This window comes from Athene cunicularia, unplaced genomic scaffold, assembly GCF_003259725.1.
Source record: "Athene cunicularia isolate RWA unplaced genomic scaffold, athCun1 SCF_27, whole genome shotgun sequence".
Taxonomy (NCBI): Eukaryota; Metazoa; Chordata; class Aves; order Strigiformes; family Strigidae; genus Athene; species Athene cunicularia.
In genome coordinates, this window is record NW_020799344.1 from 26,278 (window position 1) to 44,918 (window position 18,641).

At 39.8% G+C, this 18,641-nt stretch overlaps 1 protein-coding gene across 1 annotated transcript; it reads right to left on the reverse strand.

Annotated features, from left to right (window-relative positions):
- LOC113490752 (protein PTHB1-like) lies at positions 1–17,362 on the reverse strand. Its single transcript, XM_026867325.1, has 8 exons — positions 17,358–17,362; positions 16,480–16,649; positions 11,857–11,868; positions 9,006–9,082; positions 6,644–6,697; positions 3,708–3,786; positions 2,622–2,726; positions 1–11 (listed from the first exon to the last, which is right to left on the reverse strand). Exons 1-8 carry the CDS (start codon positions 17,360–17,362, stop codon positions 1–3), a joined length of 513 nt encoding a protein of 170 aa, XP_026723126.1.
- Between the last annotated feature and the right edge of the window lie 1,279 nt (positions 17,363–18,641).

Sequence of the window (18,641 nt, forward strand, 5' to 3'; positions counted from 1 at the left end):
TCACTTCTCAGCTACGAAGCAGAAAAAAAACAGACACCATTAGCAGTCAAGCCTTCTTTAAACTTTGATTAAAGTTTTAACAGTTTTTTTTAAAAATCATCAAAAAAAAAAACCCAACCTTCAAACCTTGATCTACATGGGGCAAGCTTCTTTTTAATATGTATTAACTGTCAGAACAAACTTTAGGCTGGGCTTCTTTGCAGCAGTCCTCTTGACAGGCTGCAGTAACCGCACTGTTCCACATGGATTAGCCAATGCAGTTAACAACAAAAGGGAAACAGATTCATTCCAGTTTGCCGCTTCCGCAGTGAAACCCAACTTTTATTCCTACATGCAGTTCTTCCCATTCAGAGCTTAACGTCCATTTGCTAAGGGATATGGAAAACGGTCTTCTTCCATTGTCCAAGATTAACTTATTTCATGGAAAACCAGAAATAAGGATTGATCAGTCCCAATGAACTTTTTAACTTCTCCGAGCACTATTACTTCTAGTTCTAGTCGGTATTTATCTACACATACAATTTTCTTTTTGAAGAACGTTTCCATGAGGATAATGTTGCATAAGCGCTTTTACAAAGTATAAACTCAGTGTTAAATTGCACGGCAGAATAAGGACCCCCCAAATAATACACAATTTCATCTGCATTCATTAGTTCCACGGACGATCTGTCCACTCAAGCACAATCATTTCGGTATCATGAAATTCTGCCAAACAATGCTTTTGTATTATGGACGGTGTCTGCTCGTAAAAATATTCTGAATTATGCTTGAGTATCAGACCTTTTACCGATTTTTTTTTTTAATGTTTTACTTCAGCAACATTTCAAATAAGCAACCCCCCCTAAAAAATTCTGTAGCCAACACAATCCACTGCATGAAGAGGATGCAGAAATGGGCTGCTAACATAGAAGGTGGACCAACTCATGTGTTTTCTAAAGTCAGGATTCCCAGACACTAGAACGGAGTAGTCACACTAAGAGAAACAGAGGTTTTGAATCTGCTTTGTGAAGTGAACTTCACAAGTAAAGCTGTGTGGGAAAGTTTACAGTGAGACTGCAAGCGTCATTCCAATCCAGTGAATAAACAAACCTGAGAGGGAAAGCTTGAGGTTTTGGGGTGGGGGAATTAAAAGTTAGAGCCTCACTAGAAGCTAAAATACATTCACTACACAGACACAAATTTGTCCCTTACATAGCATCAGAACAAAGTCCAAATGAAAGATTTAAATTGTAATCCAGAAAAAAAAAATAATAATTTATAAATCCTTTTAATTCTTTACTTTTTAGAAACTATCTTTGCATGTCTAGTTAAGATCCACTATTTCAATAAATATTAAAAACAAACTAACACTAAAACAACATGCAAATAATGCATACACAGACCAATACAAATGGATTTGAACCCTAGAAATGTAAAGTGACGCTTGGTACAATGGAAGTTACTCTCCAGATTGTTTCTGGTTTTAACACCAACATTATCTCATAGCTCACAGCAGACACCACCAATATACGTATAACCCATCATGAATATTCATTTTTTTAAAACAGTGAGGCTGTGAGCCTGACATTTTTGTGTCAAAAGAATGTCACATCAAGTTATTTAAAAACATGAAGTTCAGTTTGGTCTAGAAAAACATTTCAGCCATCACACAGCCTAGACTCTCATCATAACCACCGTGTTTCAAGGGAGAAGGGATGTGAAGTAAATGCTTAAATTAAAGTGTCTACACAGGATAAGGTACCCAAGAGCACCACCCTCCACAGAACCCCCCAATCCACATGCATTTCTTTGATGCCGGTCTACTCCATGTCACTTCCATCTGTGCTGGCACAGCTCTGTGTTTGCACAGTGAACCACATCGGCAAAGCTGGCCGAGAAAGAACTGCTGATTGTGTGAGCACAACAGGGGAGGAGGTGCAGGAGCAAGGCCAGGCAGGGAGAAGTGAAGGGCTGACAGCTTAAACTGGTTTATGCTGCATTTAACTGGACAGGGGAGCCCTGCCTAAATACAGTTTCGCAGTAGCCTGACACATTCACGAGGCGGCGTGTAGAAAACCAAGCCGATCAGTCTTCAGTCATGGATAGCAGGGTAAATGTGCGTACTCTATCACTAGGGTCATCAGGGCAGTATAGAACAGAACTCAGACGGTTTCTATTCCTTTGGCTCAGTTGATTTGTTTAGAATGAGTACGTTCAACTGTTCAAAGGGAAGTGAGGAATAATCACTCCCAATGCTTACTCAATCTCTGTGGGGAGAAAGTTATTGTCACATCTGTTGGCAGCCCACAAGGCTGAACAGTCACAAAGATGGAATTAACTTCTCACTCCTAGAGGTGGTCCCTTAAAGGGCACAACAGAAGCAAATGGACAGGACAGGCTGGGAAAGCTCGTACAGCTGCTTCCCGAGCCATAAACATACGATTTTACCTCTTCAAGACCAACTGCGTAACATAACTGCATAAAATATTAACTAAAACTGAACACTAGTCTCTCATACACATTATTTCATTAATTATTGAAGGCAGTAGCCTTCAATATATTTCAAAACAACATTTATAAGGAATACGTAAAGAAAAAGACCTAGAAAAAGGCAAATCAATTTGAAATCTCCAGTGGCTTACCTGTTGGTGTATTATATGAAATCACACAATTTCCTTCTAGTTCTGATGGAGAACAATTCCCCTTCAAAAAGACAGACAGGACCACAGTTTCAGATGAATCTGGTTCTAAAAACAACACAAAATTATATCAATTAATAGGAGTATCCAAATGAAAGCGACATATTTTCTAGCCCATTTGGAAATAGTCTACTAAATTATGACAGTTATTCCCATCAGTTCACCTTTATCAAATAATGGACATGGGTTTTTTAAATCTGTAATTTGTAAAAGGCAAACTAGTCTTGCCAACTTAGAACTGTCTTGAAGCATAACCAATAACACAATTCAGCACACCGAACACAGACAGTATCCAAATAAATGCAGTTTTATACTGTGACTCTAATATTTTACAAAGCCGTCAGCCCTTTGCTCCTGTCACATAGTGAGAAAACATTAAAAATGTCCTTTCAGATGAGAGCAGCAGTCAGTAAACCCCTGTTTCAGTAGGGACCATGACTGCGTATTTCAGAGCAGAAACGGCCGGCAGACCCAGCTTTGGCAGGACACGCTTCTCTGGTCTTCAGTTCCACTTAAATCTTCAAGGCAATCCCACCTGCAGCCTTATCAACGGAGCTGGGAAAAAGCTCCAATCACCACGCGGCCGATGCTGGGACTGTCCACATACGCCAGGAAACCTCTGTTGGGAACATCTGCCCGACCGTCCATAGGTCAACAGCTTTCTGTCCCTGCTTTCAGCTCAGCAGTGCTACTTCTACATAGACAGAATTGCCAGCAAAACACAACGCCCCAGCAAAAGTACCGCAGAATAACGGATTTATTTTTGCCTCCATCATGAAGGTGCCACCCTGCCTCTCCACTCCTGCCATGCACCACACCCTCATCACGGAGCAACTCCATTCCTTCCCGCTTTGTCCTCCTCCACCAAGCAGTATCCAGAGCTGCAGAGCGCCGGCAGGGCAAGCCTGTCGTTGCTTTAACTGCACTCCATCTGCAACGATGCATTCAATGGAGGCTGGACTATGCGTTCGGACATCCTCAGAAAAAGGAATACGATCCCATAGCTGTAATGGGACTATGACAATCTACCGGAATCATCCAAGACGACCTGGTCACAGGTCACTGCCAGGTTTGGTTTCTGCGCAGTCACTCCGCTCTGTATTTTTATCTAAATCAAGTGACATACAAAAGTATTTAAAGGAAGCAATCAATCAACCTCTATATAGCTGAAAACCAACAAAACCAGCAAAAAGATACGAAAAACCTGTAAAGAGCAATTCAGCAACAATGTTGAAGAACTTCAAATTTCAACGTCAAAACCAATATTTTCCTTTTACAATTCTTATTTACTTAAAGCCAATAATGGAACACAACTTGAAAGGTTACAAAAACCTGAGGAGATATCTCATGTTCTTTGTAATTTTAACCCAAGACAAACTAATGCTAATTAAAATGTTAATATTTCGCAAGTGCCATGTGCATTTGTCCTAAATTAAGTAAGAATAATATGTTGACTCTTTTAGGTGACTAAAGTAAAAAATCAAAAATAAGTAAAAAAAAGCTAACCAAATAAATTATCCCCTTTAATTGTGAAGAGCAATGCACAGTCTTCTGAATAACTTCAGAGTCAAGTTCTATTTGATTTTTTACTGCAAACAAATTCTAAACCTCAATATACAGGATACCCAGCACAACTTCAACTCTAGATTATGAGAGCTGACCTAACCATAAGCCTGGAGTGGCTCTGCTTGCTTCTATTGCAGGCAGCTATTTTCTGCAAAACCAACAGATACCAAAAGAATGTCCTTAACTCAGAGCGAAAACGAAAGTACAGTGGTGTCGGATGGGAACGTGGTCTGCAATATACACAGACCGTGTCTGCTATCTCTCACCATCTGCTTGGTCTCCCAAGAGCTCACTACAGCAAGGTTAAAATAGTTTAGGAAAATATTATCACTTATAAAATGACCCTGGTGTTAGGAAGCCTGACTACTTTTAGAGAACCGACATCAACATTTATTTTCATATAACAATACATTTGGGCTGCCAAGAGGTCCTCGGATCACCCATCGTTGTTAGTGCTAACAAGGAGGGATCACACCTACCTCTCCACATACCCAGGGTAGACTTGGCCCCATTTTCTGAAGCCAGAATCTCAGTAAGATGAACAGCGAAGACGGAGTCAATAGCCAATTAAACGAGCTAAAAACATGCAGACATGAATTCAGAATTTGTAATCAAAACAGCCACATTTAAAGTTACTGCCAAATGCTACTTCAGCGCATTTCTGTTAGGTTTGGCTTTCTGCTGCATATGAAGTGAAGAATGCTCTTATCCAGAAACTTTTGTCAAAAGCATCTAATTTTATTAAAACTTTTCCGACAAGTCTATCACTGTTGCAAAATTAAATTTTAAAATTACATTTTTAGCATGAAAATAAGTGACAAATTCTGGAAGTTTTTTTAGACCGCAGTGCATTGCCTGCAGATCTGGGGTGCAACCACCACCATTACAATGGCCAAATAATATTCATTAGCAACATTACCTACTTTGCAGAAAACAATACATTGGTTGTAGTTGTACAATTCAAGAAGACATTTAATTTTAAAATTCATCAAAAATGTTCTCAACTTGTCCAAGGTCAGTGGTTAAGTGCTAATTAGTCTGACAGGAGTTATACAATCATAATGTACAATTATTTCCCATTTTCATAAGAACCAATGCTTTTAACTTTGTAAAGATTAAAGAATTTAATTCATTAATTAAAAGATCTTTTCCATCAACCACAATTAATTAGAATGGAGACATATGAAGATCAGTTAAATGAACTTATCACAGGAAAAAAATATTCTGGAAAGAACTTGAATGAGGGGTAAGTCCTACATTTACTATTTTTGTTTCATTAAAAGCTATAAGATACATAAACAAGAAAACAGAATGGAGAAAATCTTCCCATTAAAAAGTTTATCAAATATATAAAACACATCCACACTCATTTTAAACAGTGCTGGCCATTGCCTTTACAATAGCAACAATGACCAGATGAGAGAGAACAATGGGAGTTACCCGTGCTCCCAATACTGAACTCACACCCACTCTCCAAAACTCAAATTTCACAATTATAAAACTCAACTCACTTATACAATATATTGGCTCCAGTGTAAACTGAAACCCGATAAATGCACACCTTTCTGGAGGTAACTTAAATCTTCATTACATGCTTTGAAGTACCAAACAGCCTGATTCAAAGTCCAATGCCCTTCATTTGAACTTCTTCGAGCAAAACTCTAACAGACTATCGGAATTAGGATTTTATCCTGTAGCAGTTTAGCATTTAAAAATGCAGGAAATACACTGGACCAAGTACAAGTAAACCACATTAGTGTAGGGGAATCTGGTTCAAGAAAGAGCTCAGTTACCCTTTGAACTCTTCACTCAGAGGGAGAACTTGCAAGGTTCTCAAAAATAAGGCTCCACTGATATTATTAGAAGATTCTCTCAAATAAAAACCATGATTATTTTTAGGCAATATGCACATACACACACACTTCTTTTAGAATCAATTACAGGCAGCAACTCTCAGAGGACTGCAATGATGTCAATTGTCAAATTAGATTTTCCTAACATTTTTTTCACTATCAAAAGCTATGACAGTCTTGTTACAAAAGAAAATCTACTTCCATTTATTGACAACTAAAGACAACAAACCTCACATTGTGTGCAACCAAACATTTAATCCTCTTCAAATGTGTTGGAAAAATTATTCTTATAACTTCAAAGCCAAATTCATTCCATGCTAATAATCTTTTTGTGTCTGCTTCTTGATAAGCCTATCAAAAATAAAACCCCAGTTACCTTCTGACTTCAGCAGAAGGCTTGCTAGAATGACACCCTGTCATACTAAGGAGAAAAAGAATTGTGTACATTTACCCATTTTCATGATCTAAGTGAAATACACACAAGGTGACGTGTGTTAAAATTTGCCACCAGTATTTGAATGCTACCGTTTGAGTTAGGCACGGTACCTTGACTGTGACTGATGGTGCTGCCTCTGCTTTGACCTCACTGCCAATGGCTTGCTGTGAAGAAAAAGATGGAAACAGAGAAAATTCAATATTACACATGAATGAGTGAACACAATGAATGCACTGTTACTCTCCTACCATCAACCTGGTAATCAGGGAATAACAGTCAAGGACCTCTCATTCCTACGCCAGATTAAAATACACAAAATACATTTCTGAATTGCTTCTGAAAACGTAAAGCCTCTGTTGGAAATTGCCTGCAAAAAGGATAGCAAAAGGTCATGAATGTGGTGTATGCAAGACAGTAATACACTCTGACGTGCATATGAATGTTTGAAATGGTTTTGTTTGGCACATTACTTTCCACTGTATATTTATTTAAATTCTGGAAATACCTTCTGTTATTCGGTAGGGAAGGGTGACTTCCAATTTGCCAATATATTATATACACACCATAATATATACTATAAAATCATCAAACACTATCTTAGAATCAGAAATATATTTGGAACTTCAGAAGGAAGTTACAGCAGGCATCTTGCTGCTCCTGATAATTTCTACTTCAATAGACAGTTCCATCTAATTCAAAACTCATCTTGACCTTGCAGTCTTTTAATATCTTATTTTATGCTCGTGCTTTATTTTGCAACAGGTCAGTCTGTACAGTTTAAGAAAATGTTCCTGTTTGTTCTTAATTTACTCTTTTATCATAAGAAGCTCTAAATACATTCAGGTGAGTAGTTTGGATTATTAGAGCAGAAGTGAAGCGCTGATTTAAACTAAAATTGTTTAAACAATCTGATGTCCTCGACCCACTCTCCTTTTCATCCCAACCTTCCAGTATAAGGTCCACATCTGCAAAGCTCCTAAGAAGTCAGGAAGCTGGCAGGCTCTCCAGGTTCTAGAAACAGGACTTTCCTTTGCATGTTGTGTATCTTTTTCCGTTAAAAAAAGTATAGCTACTTTGATACTGGCTTGTCACGCCCACTGTCTCTGGGGACCAGCAGCTGATGCCGAAGCAGTAGCAGGGATGCAAAGGGACACGGGATCCCTACTACATTCAGCTCTCAGAATTCTATGAGCTGGACGTCCTGGATCAGAGGCCGTACACAGGAGGTGATGTTAAATAACCACAACGTCCTCCAGGTACTCTCCTAACCCATTCCCATACCTCTATAGCCTCTTTGCTTTTACCACACACATCACCATTTAAATCTTTTCACAAGCGCAGCAGAAGTATCTGCAAGCCTCTAAGTTTCACTGCAGAAACCCTCACACTGTTCCCACATTTGCCGTATTGATCCTTCCCTGGGAAGTATCTTACTGGATTTTCCCTTTCTAGGTGGCTGCTGCAGGACCCCCCCAGAAAGCCTACCACACAGGAGACTAAGACACAAACAGTCTCGGGAAATAAGTTTCCAGGCTGTGGTTCAGTTGATATATTGAGTTATTTATACATGAAACAGACCGTTTGCATCTGGGAGACTGAGTAAACGAGCACAGCAGCGCGAGAGCGTTCTATGGACCTAACAGTTCTAAGTGTTGTGAGCAGACCACTGCAGCTAGCCAAGACCATGTCACGCTGTCCTTTTTTCCACAGACAAGTGCGAGGCCACCAGCACACATTATAAAGATGTGCTTTTATCAAAGAACAACAGTAGTAGAGGTAGTAGCAGTAACAGACTTTAAATAAATACATCGAATATATCTATGAAAGTATTAAAAAGCAGCTCCTTTTGCAGAAATTAGTGGCCAGAAATTACTTAAGATGTTCTAGTGCAATGAGTAAGTTCTAAAGAGTTTTAAGACTATGCAAGCCCTCCTGAATCTGAGTTTGAATTAATTTTTATAAACTACATATGTACACAAGATGAATGAGCTAATTAGGCTGCAACACCAGAGAATGTTGAATGATGCCTTGACAAAGATTATGTCTTACACTGCATCTTTGAGTGGTTTGCATATTCTGTCTTTAAAGGATCCACACAGTGAAACTTCTACTGTTTCCCCCCATATTAACAGCTGTTCACCATGACAAATTCTCATTCCTATAAAGTTATTCCAGATCCTATAAAGTTATTCCAGATCCTATAAAGTTATTCCAGCTCCTACGTTCTCATTCACTGATCTTTGCTTAGCCAAGAACCTAAATATCCCCAGATAGAAGATACAACATTATTTTATTAATTCTAGTTAAAACCATTAACAAAAGTGTGTTTTAACTGATGGAAAATTGGGGGCTATGCAGAAGCTCAGTCCCACAAATATAAATGTGTGGTAATCACTATCTATAATCAACCATTATTTACTCATGTATGAACCAATGTTTTCAGAATAATGTCTTTTATATACTGGTACATACAGATTCTGCATCCAAATTGGGCGAAACTTCTGCTGTGACAATGAGATCTCTGTGTTTTTCAGATTTGGGCAAAGTATCTTGAAAAAGAAAGAAAAAAAAAAAAAAGTAAAAGACTTTAGACACATTGTATCACAAGATTTTACACCTACTATCCATAATCTTCAGAGACTGTAAGGAATTGTTAAACTTCTCTCCTCACATGTATGTACTAATACACCTACGATAAACAGCGATCTCCAAAATACGGACTGCACACGGCACTTTCACCTCAGTAATCTGCTAATTAATTCTAAGACACAGAAACGTTCTGTGCCTCATGGTGTAAAATTAAAATAGATTTTAGAAATTCCTCTGGCAAAGAAGGTGCGTGAACGCTTTATGTACAGAGCACTCTATGGGGCTTAGCGACAATGTACTACCTGGTGATTTCCAGCACTGTCAGTAAGGCAAAGGATGTTAGGAACTCGTTTACAGCTGGGATATAAAACCTTATACAGATTCACAGATGTAAAAAAAGTTGTAAGAATTAAAAAGCAGGCACTTAAATACTATGAGGAATCTAAGGTATTTGTGCTTTTCTGAAAAGTTCTTTTATTTCTTAATACTAAACGTACTGGAAAAAGAAAAACCCCATCAGGAAACGTATAGTTCCTAAAGTAGCAAACGGTAAAGACTTAGCGTAACGGGGAAACTAACATAAAAATTGAGAGCATGAGCATATTCAGGAAGTTGCAAGAATTTTATTACACAAAGGGTCCTGAAAATGTCACAGAACTGGTGGTCAGCACATTATCTCTTTCTCAGAAAAGGATTAAGGGAAAAGATTTTGACGAAGACAGAACATAAGTATTCATTTTCTTTTGCTGAGAGAAAAATACCTCCCTCTACTACAAGGGAAAAAAATCAAAACCAAAACAGTTCCTCGGGTACCACCTGCCAGAGAAGCCTAGCCCTGTTTCAGACTGCCACAACTGGTCACAATCCATTCCACTTGTACAAATAAGAAAATATCTTCCTTCTCTAATCCTTCTTACCTATCTCCCTTCAGGTTGCTTCTTCAAGCAAAATATGATGCAACTGCTGTCATACAGTCACTTTTCTATTAGAAAGAGGACAGAGATCACAACCAGGTTACACATAAGTATCACCTTTTTTTACTATTAAACTGAGCCAGCTATGTTGAAACACTTATCCAGATCGATGCAAGTATCATTAGATTTAAGTTAGTATAACAGTTACCATTTTTAAATATTTCATCAGTTTATAATGCAAATCCTTATTCTTCAAAATGTACAAAATAGCGTAAGTTCAACAGTTTAATGATCAGCACTGGACAGAAATATAAGACATTTATGGAAATTTTTTTTTTTTTTTTTTTTTTTTTTTTTTAAATGATGACATAATTCTAAATACCTTCCATGTTTGGAAGTCAAAATGAAACAAAGAAAAATTATTTCCGTGTAAGGGTAGATATTTTCAGAACAACACAAGCTCTTACTGTACAAAGGTTAATCCAAAAGACAGAAAAGTCTATAGCTCATTTTAAAGATCCTGCTTAGGAGTAACTTAATGCTGACCACTGTTCAGAAGTGTTTGGCATTCAACCAGATACGATTAGCAGTTACTTTAAGACTTAGCTAAAGTTCTAAGAAAAAAGCCCAAACGAATCAAAGCCAGACGTTCGTAACTGAAAGGCATTCTTCATAAGTAAAAGGTTTTCTTACAAATTTTACATCCAGTTAAAGCCAAACACAACATCATCAGAACATCTCTCCAAAACAAACAAACAAAAAAAAAGCATTCATAAAAACTCTTCCGAAAACCCCACTGAAACACCTTAGACCAGATCAGAAAGATTGAGGAAGAAAATTAAGAAGAGAGAATGGGGAAAAGGTCCACAGTATTTGCTGTAAACTTATCAAACATGCCATGACCGTTACTAGAAAAGTTATAAAGGACAGGTGTGTTTCCTTCCTCTCTCTCTCTAGATCTTCCACACAATACGTTAAAATTAACAAACAGAAGTTGATTCACTGCAAATGAATTTATTCCTTCCATCACGCTTCTCTTTCCTTGGTTATGACAGCCAGAAAAAATCGTCAAACACTTATAAAGAAGGGCTGTGATAAAAATCAATGGAATTTACCCACATCTGTATGCATAAATAACCAATTACTGGATTTGTAAAATTAAAACATGGATATTAGTCTATCACAATAACGGACAAAGTTATACACAACTACAAAAAAGAAATCTTTGACATGTAGAATCAAGCTCATTATTGCAGGTAAATAATTTCTTAATGTCTAGGGATTACAACTGCAAGATTTTTCACTCTCTTTTTACGCAGAAAACCATGACTATTTCTTTAATCCATGTTAAGAATGTGCTAGCTACCATCAGGAAAAGATTTTAATTGGTTCTTTCTATTTGTCTAAGATTTTTCCATAGTTTCCCGTAAAATCACGTTTCCAATTCCCTGTGCAAACCAGATACACTCTTTAAAAGCTCAGTTATGAAAACACAAACTCTGAAGGATCTCTGTAGAAACTATGTGCCCTTACTTGAACAAAATTAATACAAGTTATTAGAAATGTAAATTCTAGAATATATCCTGATCAGTTATTTGGGTTTTGATATCTCTCACCACGTTCTTCAAATACAACCACTTCTGAAAGAAGATAAAGCAAAAGAAAAGTTGCTTTAACAAAAGTCATTGTTAATTGTGTAACTTAAGAAGCCATTTGTAATAATAAAACTGAATTTGGCAATTCTTTTGCTCTCTCTGAAGCCTATCAGACCATTGCTGTGAAATTCTGTAACTCTTCTTGCCTTTGGGTAGAACATGCACTTTTAGTTTTTTCTCTGAACCTTTGTACTAGTGAGAATTATCTCCAGCCTGATGTAACTTTCTTTAATATTCCAACAAAAACACAAAGAAAAAACTCTATTCAAGGATCTAATAGTCTAGGATTTTGTTTCTACCATTATCTATTGTATATACCTTATAACCATTAAGTACTACATTTCTTACAGAAGTGTATGATTAAAGTATAAAAGTAAAAACAAAAAAAAAATTTAAGTGCTAAAAGAAAAGTCAGGTAGTCAAAAGTATGTATGAGTACAGAAAATGGAGAAGTATCATTGGGAGATAATGGACATGTGAGCAATCCTACACCTGTGCACGCCTCGGCAAGGACACAGAACAAAGAACTCAGCAACCAACTCCAGGAGATGGGTTGGGCGGAGAAAGACATTTGATTGTGGTGCTTATTATCCAATCGTGAGAAGCCTTGAACCGCGTGGACAAAGCTGACTGTCCAATCATAAGGATTGCACCACGTGCCGTTCGCGGGCACAGGAGAAACCTATAAAAGGGCTTGCTTACCTTCAATAAATGGGCATTGCTTGATCATACCGGTCGTGTGCGTGTCCATAGCTCCCGCATCTGGCGCCCGAACAAGGACCCTCCTGATTGGCTCAAGTCTTTGCTGAGGACTCGACGGAGGTGCAATCAAGGGTGGAAAGCTGGTCAAAACTGATCCAGACCCTGCCCCAGGGTCTGAAGGTGAGAAGCAGCCTGCTGTAATTTGGGTTGAAGATCCGCGAAAAGAAGCGGCGGCCGGGAGGGAATGGGGTCTGTTCTCGGCAGGGACGAGCAAGCAGTAGTGAAAGTCCTCCAAGATATCCTCTCCATGAGAGGCGTATAATACGGTAAGTCCACCCTGAAAGGCTTGGTGAAATGGAGCTGGGAAAGAGGACTTATCTCCAGTACAGGTCTCATATTTGAGATATCTACCTGGGAATACATAGGAAAAAAGCTCTGGGACGCCATCAGTGAGGGGGGAAGGTCGGCAGAAGAAGTGAGCGACTATGCCGTGCTCTGGAGGCTGATCCGCGATACAGTAGAGGAGCTGAACGACGACCGCGCCGCTGGCACTGCCGCCTTTGCAGGGGTAGAAGCGGCTTCTGGCTCTGATATGCCGCCTCTGGTGCCTGCGCCGCTGGCAGATCCCGTCGCGTTATGTCAGCCGAAAAACCCGTTTGCTTCATCGGTCGCGCTGGCGGGGCCGTGACGAGCAGCAGGGGTTAGCCCGGGAGCTGCGCAGGCGGGAGCGGGCGATGCCGGAGATGCGCCTGGCGCCGCGTGAGAGGAGAGTGAGGGGAGAGCGGGGACGTCACCGGGGCCAGCGGTGGGCAGAGCCGGATGGGAACGCGGTCGGAACCGAAGCACCACCGCCTGCGCCTTCCTTGCGGGGAGAGAAAAACCCTGCCTCACCAGTCAGCGTTTCAAACAAAGGAACTCCACTCTTGCAACTTATAGGCAAGCTTGAAAAACTGGCTGCAACACGGGAGAAGATGGAGCGCAGATCGTGTACCTTTTCATCTGGCACGTAACCACAACCGCCTGCTCCTGACCCACCCGACTATTCAGTTCCAGTATCTGCTTCTAATCCATTCTTGCTGCCATCACAGGCGGAGGCTGCGCTTCCTTCGTCTCGCCCTACAACTTCACATCTTTTTTCTTCACAGGTGCAGAGTGCCTCTGTGGCCACACGCCGATGGAAAGGGATTATCAGAGATGCTGCTATAGTGGAGGGGTCTTTCATTCCTGAAAGCGTACAAGCGTTCCCTGTTTCTGTTAATAGTGTTAGTGGTACTAACGAATGGGATCCTTTAGATTGGAAATCGCTTGAAAAGGCCAGAGCTTCAGTAATGCAAAATGGTCTTCATCGTCAATTAACAAAACAAATTATTAATTATATTTTTTCATCATCACCGTTAATTCCAAAAGATATCGCTCAAATAGCAGCAGTTGTATTAACTCCATCTCCAAAAACGCTGTTTGAAAGTGCATGGGCTAAATTAGTTAATAATGAGCAAGCTCAGCCGCGACCACAAGGCGATCCACTTTATCTCGTTCAAGCGCAAATGTTGTGAGGTACAGGACCCTTCGCAGCAGTAGATCTGCAAGTCGGTTTCTGTAATGAAGTGCTGCGACTATCGCAGTCAATAGCTTGTCAAGCCCTAATGTCTGTGCCTGATACGGAAGGGAAACTGTTGCAACAACTAGTTCACACTCTTGATCAGAGAAGCGTTGTCTACTTTATTACTCGCATCAGAAGTCATCAGTCCAAGGAAGGACTGGGGTATGGAAATGAACTAGATGATCAACTGGTTGCTCCAGCCAGGCCTGGGCCCTCTCCAAATTTGTTTTCACAAGCTAGAGGATCTCACAATTTTTTGCAACAGCCAGCAAAAATGTTGCATAAACAATTTAAAATTCCTCTTGCAGATGCAAAGGGCATTGTTGCCTCTTGCCCATCCTGTCAAAAAACAGGGTTTGGCCTGGGAACGGGAGTTAACCCACGGGGCCTATCACCTTTGCAGTTATGGCAAATGGATGTTACTCACATAGCAGAATTGGGTAGGTTAAAATATGTACACGTTGTTATTGATCCCTTCTCCATGGCTATTTGCGCTACAGCTCAAGCTGGAGAGACAGCTAAACATGTTGAAAGCACTTATATAGTTCTTTTGCTGTACTGGGAGTGCCAGGACAGATCAAAACAGACAATGGCCCAGCATATATTTCTGGGCGCTTCCAACGCTTCTGTATCTTATGGGGCATTAAACACTGCACAGGAATTTCACACTCTCCCACTGCACAAGCAATCATCGAACGAGCTCATCAAACTCCGAAGCAAATGCTTCAAAATCAAAAACGGGGAATGTCAGGTATGATACCAGCTGAACGATTAAATTAAGTTTTATATGTTTTGAATTTTTTGAGGCTTACAGGAGAACGTCAGGAGCCACCAATGATGATTCACAGTTTAGCAATAAAGGGTGATGCTGAACAATCTATGGGCACACAGCAACCGTTAGTTATGTTGAAAAACTTAAATACAGGGCAGTGGGAAGGACCTGTTAAAGTACAATTAACAGGCAGAGGTTACATGTGTGTGCTTACAGATCATGGCTTACGATGGGTTCCATCTCGCTGCGTGCAGCCTTGGTAAGAAGGTCAAGCTCACAACCCTAAGCCTTGCAATGGTTCTAAGTGATTGTGATGGTTTGACTCTGGCTAAATGCCAGGTATCCACCAAGTCGCTCTATCACTACCCCCCTTTCCCCTTGTTTTCTCAACATGGTATAGAGGGGAAGGAAGATAAACTAACCCTTGTGGGTGAAACGAAAGCAGTTTTAATATAAGCAAAGCAAAGCAAAGGTCCGCACGCGGAGGCAAAAGCAAACAGATTTAGTCTCTCCTTCCCATGGACAGGCGATGTCGGGCCTTCTCAGGATCAGGGCTCCAATACGCGTAGTGGTTGCCTCGGAGGACCAAGGGTGACCCCACCCCCTTCCTCCTTTCTCCCAGCTTTATACTGAGCAGACGTCACACGGTCTGGAATATCCCTTTGGTCGGTTTGGGTCAGCTCTCCTGGCTGAGTCCCCTACCAAGGTCTTGCCCACCCCGTCCCGCTGGGGGAAATATCAGAAAGAGCCTTGGTGCTGTGTAAGCACTGCTCAGCAGTAGCCACAGCAACAGGGTGCTATCAACACCCTGCCGGCTCCCGACATAAAACACAGCACCGTGAGGGCTGCTGTAGGGGAAAACCAATTCCAGTTCAGCCAGACCCAGTACAGTGATTAATGCTCATACATTCTGAATGTGTTTACTGAAATCCCTTCCAAACCAGTAGGGGCCCAAGTTACACAGGAAAGTTAACCATGTTCACAGGATAGTTGAAGAAGTTGTTACAAGGGGGAATTGTTGGAACTGTTGGAATTGTTATTATTTTGCCATGCTTAATTTGTTGTATTAACAATCATTAGAAAAAAGCCCAAAAGGAATGTGGTTTGCTCAAAACCAAAAAGAGGGATATGGTGGGAGATAATGGACATGTGAGCAATCCTACATCTGTGCACGCCTCGGCAAGGACATAGAACAAAGAACTCAGCAACCAACTCCAGGAGATAGGTTGGGCGGAGAAAGACATTTGATTGTGGTGCTTATTATCCAATCGTGAGAAGGCTTGAACCGCGTGGACAAAGCTGACTGTCCAATCATAAGGATTGCACCACGTGCCGTTCGTGGGCACAGGAGAAACCTATAAAAGGGCTTGCTTACCTTCAATAAATGGGCATTGCTTGATCATACCGGTCGTGTGCGTGTCCATAGCTCCCGCAAAGTATACCTGGTGGTTTTGTGGCCTCCTTGATTGTAGGGGGAGGCACTCGGAAGATCTCGTGATGTACGGGAAGAACAGGGAACTCAAGATCTCGTGATGTAGAGAAAGGCGTATATTAAAGCAATTGTGCAGTTAATAAATCAAGCAAATAGCAACCACCATATTGGCGTTTGTGCTTTTGTTCCTGCAAAGGTTTTAACCTCCTGCAGGAGTTAGCTGTGATCTGAACACCACATTTCTGTGGCTTGGCAGGTAGAAAAAGACAGCTAATGCCTTACCACAACGCTTGATGATTTTCTGAAGCTCTTCAATTTCAGCATCAAATTCTTCATAGTTTATTTCCTTAGATTCAACCGGAGGAGCCTGGAAGAGTGAAGGATCAGATCCAACGTAGGAACGTTGAAGATGCTCAGTGTCACTCAGAGTGACTATAACACCCTTCAAGCCTCTGCATAAAAAAAATAAAGCTCATTAATAAATTGGGAAGAGCCCCAGAAGTAATAACATTGAATCTATGCTGCATCTACAAACTGTTCCATCTACAAATATAATAGAACTCCCTGGTTTCAGTGAGATTCTTTGACCAAAAAAAAACAAGATTTATTCCTCAATTCAGATGTGTTTATTAATATTACTCCCCCTTACTAGAATCACACCTAAGAACCAATCTGTGCTAGACAGATGACTAAAACATGGCCCAAGTATCTCAGAATCCGTATAATCAAGACAGGTAAAGGAAAGGATCAAAACAAGCCAAGCAGACAGTACATCTGTAACCTTCTTTATTCATGAATTGTTACTTAAGTTTTCTGGAGTATGGGTATTTAGGTTGGTATGCAGGAAGAGGAATCAGCTAAATGGAACACCAAGTGAGGGGAGGGAAAGGATGCGTTAGAAGAAATCCCTAACAGATGGCACACGTTCGCAGTGAAGACAGCAGTAGAACTTTGATGCTATCACAGCTCCCCTAACCCGTTCTTTGGCTGCTCCTGCAGCTACTGTGCTGGCCTCAGACCCTGGCTGGCTCTGCCCTGCAGTGTACTTCTAAAGGGAAGCCACAGGGATCCAGAACATTCCCCTTGTGCTGCTCTGGATCAGTACGACTGGGTGTTTTATTGGCTTCACTACAGTCTCTTTCCTCTTAAGGGACCAGTACCGCATTGACCTTACTCCTACAGCAGTCTCACTCACTCTATTTATCTGATCATGTACCATGCAAATGCATGATTTAGGAAAGTATTTAACAAATTATGAGACAGCAGCGAGGACTGCCAACATTTTGCTTAGCTTGAAGGTTATTCCGAAACAGAAGAGGAACTGAACAGTAAATACTAGCATACATATTAACAGCAGAAGTTAGGAGAAGACTTTATTTTTTAAAATGCTTAAATTAAAAGCTTGTATTTATTTTCATAATCATGAGGTGACACATTCATGCCAATAATTTGCGTATTCCATACTTAGAATATCATAGCAGACACTGCATTTGCAAATAAGCAGTCATATAAGCAGACAGACCAAATTTAATTCATAGATACAAACCAATTTTGATAATAAAGCCTAATGCACTATCCCACTAACTAAACCCATGTAAAACATTCAGTTTATAGAAGTGTTCAAGCTATAATTTATAAAGAAATAACAAATTCTTTTAACTTACATACACCGACACCCTTCAAGCAACTCTTCTAGTACAATCCTCATTAAAAAATTAGGTAGCTGTATAAAAAAATTTCAACTGCATACTACACAACACATGCCACAGATTTCCAAGGTTCTAGCCAGCCATGTCTGGTAATTTAAAACATGATGAACAAAGACTCATAATTGCCATGTCGGCATGCCAGGATAGGTATGACAAAATATACACTGGTTAAATATCAGCTACTTATACTCTTCATTAATTCACTGATTTATGAATACTAATTAAAATGTGTGCATTAATAGAGCTTATAGTATAATTTAAATCAGAATTATAAAATAAGATCATAAAGTCTAAAATCATATTTTAAGTCTAAAATAAAACACAGGATCAAAAATATATCTTTTTGAAACATTAATATAAATTAGAATTAAGAATTAAGAATCTGTAGTTCTATAGTGGCATCCAACCAAGTTGCTTCCACACAATAGAAGAAATTAGTTTCATCTCCTAACAGTAAACTTTATTTGATTTTTTTACCTATCAGTAAATGACAGAAGTTCCTCAAACACTGGTTTACTCTTCCAAAATCTCTCATTCTTACATGTTTGTTGTTTTGGTAGCCTGGGAAAATGCGTCTACACTAGACAAGTACCTCAACTTCCTGATAAGAAAATATCTATTTAGATTCTAAAAATGTTGACACTTCACACTAAGTAACACCTTAAAATAAACCCGATTCATCCAAAAAGAGAGCTCCAATTCCAGATTTTTTTACACATCAACAGCTTATTCAGA